Source organism: Cebus imitator, unplaced genomic scaffold (genome assembly GCF_001604975.1).
Source record: "Cebus imitator isolate Cc_AM_T3 unplaced genomic scaffold, Cebus_imitator-1.0 Scaffold94, whole genome shotgun sequence".
In the NCBI taxonomy this organism is placed as follows: domain Eukaryota; kingdom Metazoa; phylum Chordata; class Mammalia; order Primates; family Cebidae; genus Cebus; species Cebus imitator.
The window spans coordinates 5,807,576-5,815,557 of record NW_016107409.1 but is presented as its reverse complement, the minus strand read 5'-3'; the positions used below and the strand labels follow the sequence as shown (position 1 = coordinate 5,815,557).

Sequence of the window (7,982 nt, the reverse complement as noted above, 5' to 3'; positions counted from 1 at the left end):
ACTCAGGAGGCTGAGGCAGGAGAATTGCCTGAACCCAGGAGGCGGAGGTTGCGGTGAGCCGAGATCGCGCCATTGCACTCCAGCCTGGGTAACAAGAGCAAAACTCCGTCTCAAAAAAAAAATAAATAAATAAAATAAAAAACTAATGTATCTTTTGTACATTCTGCTAAAACCTTATGGCTCCAGATTGAGTTCAGTTAATTTACGAGACATGTCTATCACATAACCTAATTGACAAAGTCATTTCTGGTTGTCAGATCAGCTAGACCAGACTTACTTTCTGATTCATTTTTTCCATTCAAATAAATGTGTTAATTATCATTCATATAACACTTTGAATTCTGATGTAGGTGCTGTTTTACCTTCTGGATAGAGTAAGATACTGTCACTTTCAGCATTTTTTCCTAGTGCCTTGTTATTTTGCTTTTACTGAGTTTTCTTCACTCCTTCCCCTCAAATACATTCTTTGGCAGCAGGAAAGGCCTGGAAGAGGTATGGTTGTTAAGCAAAAATTGTCTTTTCTTCCATTACCCATTCTTCAATATATCTGAATTCAGAACATTTCAATAAAATACCCATTTATAAAGGACACTACACTCTTAGGAGAAATATGTTTCAGACACAGGACACAGAGCCCTCCTATGTTTACAGTTTCTTGATTAGTATTTCAAATTTTTTTGTCTCATACCCTGAAGACTTTTGCTTTCCTAAACAATACTTTGTAGTCTCCTTTGTTAAATGAGAAAGGGCTATAATGAAAGGGAAGGCACCTTCACAAGATGCAGTCTAGGCCAAATCACTTGTAAGAAAGACTACATGAAGAAGTAGAGAATCATGGAAAAATAACCTTAAAATTACCCATGCCTTCATCCTCTGCAAATTCTATTCCCCAGTTTGAAGGCTGCTGATCTATACTACCTATATCTCCTTTCCATCCCCTTCCTTGCTCCTTCCATCCAAGACTGTTCTATCCTTTACCTTAGTTAGTACTCAGAGGTCTGTAATCCTTAGTTTATTAAATCAATTGTTTTTGCTCAGACCTTGTCTTCCTAAATACATCTGAAAATGTGAACACCTACCCTAGCTAAGAAGAAAAGAAAAATGAGGGAGTTAAGGGAAAAAGAGAAAGAACAGAAAACTGAAAGGAACAAAAATTAGCTATGGAGCATGCCAACATGTGCTGCACAGGCCTTGAATTTTGCCACATCTTTGCTCTTGTCTTTTACCTTTGTTTTTGCTTCAGCCTGGCAGTGCCTTCCCTTCCTATCCATCAATATAGCCTTCAAAGACCAGCAAATCTATGAAGTGACAATATAATTGCTTTTTCTTTCACAACCCTGTTCTTGGTTTGTACCCTGATGGCTAATATTTAAATAACCATAATGCTTTTCATTATGTATTTTCTTTATAAATGCTGTCTTGAATTTGGGGAAAAAAACTATTGGGGTTTATAAATAGCCCTCCTTAATGTATACCATTACTATCTAATTATTCCGTTTCATGATCATATTTATCAGTAATCTATACAAACTACAGTTTTTATTTTTGCTCTCCTGTTCTCTCCAGGAATCAAAAAGATCAGAATCTCTTATGGACATACATCATAAAAAGTTAAAGAGTAAGGCTGCTGAAGACAAAAATAAGCCTCAAGAGAGAATACCATTTGACCGTGATAAGGATCTCAAGGTTAATCGGTTTGATGAAGCTCAAAAAAAAGCCCTAATAAAAAAATCTAGAGAACTAAACACCAGATTTTCACATGGCAAAGGCAATATGTTTTTATAAGTAAGTATATTTCAGTGAGGTATATTTTAATACTGATCAATGTGAAATTTTCTAAATACTGTTGTCTTTAATAATTGTGCTGAAATCTATTTCTTTTTACAATAGATTAAAAATTACATTTTTTTTATAAGTAAACTGTGGTTTTAGAAAAGTCAGCCTTGTGGGTTGAAAAATATGGCTTGCTAGAAAAAATAGCCTTTCCGTCATAATAACCTAATAGGATATTGCTATTTAAAATGCTAAAATAAAAATTCAGCTTGTAAGAAATAGCAAAGGAAGGTGTGGATTGATGCTTGGGTAAATATGCCTGCTTTATTAAAGATGAAGAAAGGAGGCTTGCTGGTAGTTTGTATGTTAAACAAAATCTCAACTAGAAAATGTTTATTGCTTAAAAAGGTCCCCTATAAGTTAAGGTTCAAAACTCTTCCAATATTCATCCATAGCCCAATCTGACAAGGGTTCAGAATAGTGATTAAGAAGTTACATAAAGCTGGGTGCAGTGGCTCACACCTGTAATCCCAACACTTTGGGAGACCAATGTGGTAGGATCACTTGAGCCCAGTAGTTTGAGATCAGCCTGCTTAAGATGGTGAGACCCCATATCTACCAAAAAAAAAAAAAAAAAAAAAAAAAAAAAAAAAAAAAAAAAAAAAAAAAAAAAAAAAAAAAAAAAAAAAAAAAAAAACTTGCCAGGTGCAAAGGAGCACACCTATAGTCCCAGCTACTCAGCAGGCTAAGGCAGGAGGATCCCTTGAGCCCAGGAATTTGAGGCAGCAGTGAGCTGTGATTGTGCCATTGTACTCCAGCCTGGGCAACAAAGTGAGACCTCATCTCTTTCAAAGAAAAAAAAGAGGCTAGGCACAGTGGCTCACGCCTGTAATTCTAGCACTTTGGGAGGCCAAGGCAGGTGGGTCACCTGAGGTTGGAAGAGCAGCCTGACCAACATGGTGAAACTCTGTCTCTACTAAAAATAAAAATAATAAAAATAAAAATTAACTGGGTATGGTGGTACACCCCTGCAATCCCAGATACTCAGGAGGCTGAGGCAGGAGAATTGCCTGAACCTGGGAGGCAGAGGTTACAGTGAGCCAAGATCAAGCCACTGCACTCTAGCCTGGGCAACAAGAGCGAGAGACTCCATCTCAAAAAAGAAAGAAAAGGAAAAGAAGAAAAGAAATTACATAAAAGCTGAGGTTGCTTCTTAAAATCTTTATGATTTTTAATTGTGTGAAACCTATATCAATATTCAAATCAGATTTTTGAGGAAAATACAGTCAAATTTAGAAATATTTCCAACTTACTGAGTTTTCTTATTTTTACCTCAGGGGGATTTCCCTATGCAATGAAGAAAAGTTGGAGAATTTTCTTTGTTCATCTTTGTTTTTGGCTTCTTAAGATTAGAGATTACTTTAGTCTTAAAAACCACACAAATTTGCCTTGTTCCGTGTGTCCTTTTAAGGTCATGTGGAAACATAAAACTAATGTTTCTTTGGTAGAACAGAATATTCTATGTGCCTTTAGCTTCTGTGGAAGTATGGGCTTTTCTTCCAATAATTATTTTAAGAGGCTTCCATTCCCCCTGATTTTCATGTTGTCTCACAAGTACCCTCTAAGGTCTGATCAGGACTGACCGCCGAATCTCTACGACAGCCTGGATCTCCTCATCAAGTATACCTGACCTGTTCTAGAGTGAGTGTGTCAAGTCCTTCCTGTAAACACATGATTTTGAAAGTGGTTGTTTTTTACCTTTAAACTGCAGCCAGTGAATACAAATTTACTTGAAAACAGAGGGTATGGAGTTTTGTCTGTTTTATAATCAGTTTGCTTGTTTTAGCACTCAGGGCTTTTTATTTGTTGTTTCATTTCTTGAATTGTTTTTAAGTCAGAAAGATCTCTGGGTTATCTCATGCGCTAAGGAAAAATGATTTTGGTTTTTGCAACTTTAGTAGTTAGTATTTCTAGGGGAGGCAATCAGGACAAGTATGCCATTAACTGTTAGCAGCGTGAAATCTGCAAGACTCAGTCTCTGTGATCTCAGCCAAAGCTTTCTGAGTCCTGGAACTTTGCTTTGGGATGATCTCACTTTACCCATTTATATACTGTACTTAACAGTTTGTAGCTAATTTACGGGGATCATATCTTTTATATCAATTATGAATAGAAAAAAATTAATCCACAAATACAAAAATGGAAATGGAAAATTTATTATAACCCCCCTAATTGGGAGTATTATAAGTTTGTAATGCTTTAAGCACTGCCTCTAAAAATAATATATTTATAAGATGAGAAATTCTATTTAAACTATTAAACTATTGTTAAATAAATGCCAATTCTATAAGTTATATTTTCTTGCAGATTAATCCCAATTGTTCCACTGGTATTCTAGTTTTGATGAGACACAAATTTTTAGTGGAAAAAGATTCTGATTGCCAGTGCATGTAAGCTTTATGAAAATCGAGTAAACTGTTTATATGATGGTACAAATTATTCTTCCTCTTGTAATAGCAGTACAATATATTTTTTCCATAGCATCAATGTAAACCATAGTGAACTAAAGGAGCATTGCTGTTAAAAAGATGAGTTATTCTCCTAAGCAAATTTTAAAAGTTTCTTGTCTACTCAGAATTGAACAGAGCTACCTTTTGACTAAAAATGTCATTTTTAATGAGCAATATTTTCTGAACACAAAATTTTGTACAAGAGTATCTCCATTGCATTCATTTAATTTTGTTATCATTTTTTCCCAATGAAAGGAAAAAGTATTTTCTAGCTCTTCTTCCTTATGTAAATTCTTAACATATATTTTTGAGAAATTTGTATTTTTTAAAGTAAAAATGTTATCTTTGAAGACTTATTTTGGTTTGTTTTCCTCCTTTAAAGAGAATAGGGATATTTCTGTGTTACGTAGTTACTGTTTTATGCCTCACCTTTGGAGTGACCATGACCTTGGCATAAAGAAGAGAAACCTCTGCTTTCCTCCTAATGCTTCCAGGAGTTACCACCTTACTGGCCTTGGAGCTAGTGCTCTTTTGTGCCAACCTGAGGACAGTTTTAACAAAATGTAAGGCCAGTTTCAGAGATTGTTTTGCCTCATGGAGGGACTAATCCCAATTCAAAAATACTGACAACAAAAGGACAAAGTAGTTACTGCACAGGATGGAAAGATGTTCATTATTTCATCCCCTCCCCACTTTCAAAGCTGCAAAAGGCCTAACTGAATCAAATCTATCCATCTGGCAGGAGACATTTTAAAAGAACTTTTTAATTTCCTACATTTCTTGGCCAAGTGTCACGGGACTGTGGCCTCTTTTGAAATTTAGAAATGAAGGAGAAAAAAAGAGTAACACTGGTGCTCGCTTCGGCAGCACATATACTAAAAATTGGAACGATACAGAAATTAGCATGGCCCCTGCGCAAAGATGACACGCAAATTTGTGAAGCAATCCATATTTAAAAAAAAAAAAAAAAAAGAGTAACACTACATTCATATAATGGAGTAGATACTTTTAATGTTCTTACCATTGAAGGTGCCATTTAAGTTTGTAATACTTGAAATCACATGATTTTGTCCAGCTCTCTAAATTGTCATCTTCAATAGATTTAGATGTTTCAAATAGTAACCACATTACCGGTAAGTAAATGGTGGGGTTATTGGTTTTAGCAGGTGTGGAAGTAAAGAGGGTTGAACAAAAAAAGGGAGATGGTGGCTACACTCCTAATAAGACCGTCTTAGTAGATAAATGAAATCCTTTTTGTGTTGGGCACAACATAGTAAATTAAGTCTTGCTCTTAAAAAGGAAAAAAAAAGCCCTGATCTAAGAATTTTTAATCTGGTTTAGATGTAGCAATAACTTGACATTTAATTTATCATTTTAACATTGAATGATTCTTTGAATTAACGACTTATTTAGAAGTGAGGTTGAGATTTGCGTGGTACGAAGGCTTACCTGCTTTAGAATATATCTGTGGTTATTGTATAAATAATTTGATCCCAAAACATTATGACATTTTTTGGTTTTTATTGAGGGTAGATAATGTTAATATTAAACTACTATACTTATAGGAGGCCCTTATCACTTCTCTTTTCACTTTTTCCATGCAGTGATAGGTATTATTAGAAAAAAGTTATTTGTTGAATTACACCTAAGAGGAAGAATTAACGTGGTAGAAAGCAGTTAGAGATAGCCCCCAATTAACATCGACAGCCAAGTCTTCTATTTCAGAGTATTGTTTTATTTTTCTTTGGCTTTTGATGCCATTGTGAGATTTAAGTCTGCAGTTTCAAAAGCTCATGCCACTTAGAAGAGGTGTTTTTTGCAGCTTAAAAACTTGTTTGTGACTGCAGTATGTGCACAATTAAAAAGCTGTTCACTGCCCCTTTCAACCTTTTCATTTTCAGCTTTACTAAGAGACTGTTTATAGAAACAGAATTCCTGAAGTGTAATTTTTTATGTGTAAATAAAGTTTTATCTATATCTGAGAAGTTGTAATTTTTATTTTTGTTTTGTTTTAATGTTATTAGCTTTTCTGAAGCAGGCAGTATTGGTAGAGAATATTCTGTAAAGGTTTATTCTGGCCAACCAGGTCATTGTAGGCTATTGTAAACAACAACAACAACAACTTTTAACTCCAACTCGCTTGCCAGATTTTCATTATCCTAATGTAACTATACAGATACTTGTTTATTTAGAAACCCAAGGCAGGCAAACTGGAAATGCTCTTAAGAGCACGATGGCACTGTGTTACAACCAAGATTCCATTGTTCCTCATATCGCAGGACATATAACAGTGGGTAGGATTTTTTCTGGATTGTTTAATTATGAGATTTTTTGGTTTGGTTTGATCTGTCTACCTCCCAGATTGAAAGTGACCAAAAAAGATGCTTTGCAACATTAAAAGCTAAGTGTTGAATGATAGGAATCTGAACATGTAGGGTCAAAAAGAGAGCCTTTGCTTTCTCAGATCATTTCCCTATAATAAGTATTTTTTGAGGAACTTATATGTTTGTTAATTTATACAATAAAAATTTATTAAATGCCTCGGTATGTGGTAGGTGCTAAGAACACAATGGTGAACCAGGCAGGCATAGTCCTCCTCCCTGCAAGAAGATACTGTGCTGGTCACTTACATGGTATTCACAGATAAGTAAAGCAGATTCCTTGATTTGTGATTTTATATTCTAGGGGGAGAGCAAAAAAAGATCTGAGTAAAAAAGATCAAGTAATTGCACATTGTTGATAGGTGTTAGAAAACAGAGTAGTGAGAGACTAGAACAAGTGGTTGAGAATGGGAATTCTCTTTAGTTAGGGTAATAAGAAGTCTCTGAAGATGTGTCATTTAAGCTGAAACTTAAAAAATAAAAAAGCTAACAGCGTCAAAAGTGACTGATCACATATGCAAATGCCCTGAAGCAGTAGTTCTTTGGTGTTTGAAGAACTACACCAGTGTGGCAGGTATATTGTGAGAAATATAATGGCTCAGGGTTGGGTCTTGTTACTGATACTATGAAGCCTATATAAGGGCATCTAACCCAGTCCCGGGAGGTGAAAGGAGCTTCCCAGTGGAGAATACTTTTTTTTGAGACAGAGTCTCACTCTGTTGCCCGGACTGAAGTGTAATGGTGCAATCTTGGCTCACTGCAGCCTCTGCCTTCCAGGTTCAAGTGATTCTCCTGCCTCAGCCTCCTGATAGCTGAGATTACAGGTGCCTGCCTCTATACCTATTTTCTGTACTTTTCGTGGAGATGGGGTTTCACCATGTTGGCCAGGCCGTTCTTGAACTCCTGACCTCAAGTGCTCCAACTGCCTTGGCCTCCCAAAGTGCTGGGATTACAGGCGTGAACCAGTGCACTCAGCCTCCAATGGAGAATACTACTTAACCAAGTTATAAACGTGACATTGGAGTTGGCCAGATGGTTCTTACACCAAAGGTTTACCCTGCTCGCCTTTCAGAATTCCCCAAATATGTCTGAATTCACTCTTAGACCCTTTCTCTGCAAACATCCTGTATGTGGGAACATTAATACATTGAACTGAACATTAAGCCTATACTTTATCATCAAAACCACAAATATTTAAGGCCGGGCGCGGTGGCTCAAGCCTGTAATCCCAGCACTTTGGGAGGCCGAGGTGGGTGGATCACGAGGTCAAGAGATCGAGACCATCCTGGTCAACATGGTGAAACCCCGTCTCTACTAA

General features: G+C 36.2%; 1 protein-coding gene and 1 non-coding gene across 2 annotated transcripts in view; both read left to right on the top strand.

Moving 5' to 3' along the window:
• GPALPP1 (GPALPP motifs containing 1) overlaps window positions 1-6,268 on the top strand; it is a 41,964-nt gene extending 35,696 nt beyond the window's left edge. The window contains exons 7-8 of the mRNA XM_037741143.1: window positions 1,567-1,785; window positions 3,111-6,268. Of these exons, the coding sequence (XP_037597071.1) occupies window positions 1,567-1,785 (219 nt within the window). The 3' untranslated portion in view covers window positions 3,111-6,268. The remainder of the gene's footprint in view (window positions 1-1,566; window positions 1,786-3,110) is intronic.
• LOC119472333 lies at window positions 5,135-5,239 on the top strand. The gene has a single exon (XR_005201473.1). It is a non-coding gene; the product is annotated as a U6 spliceosomal RNA (small nuclear RNA).
• Window positions 6,269-7,982: the final 1,714 nt, after the last annotated feature.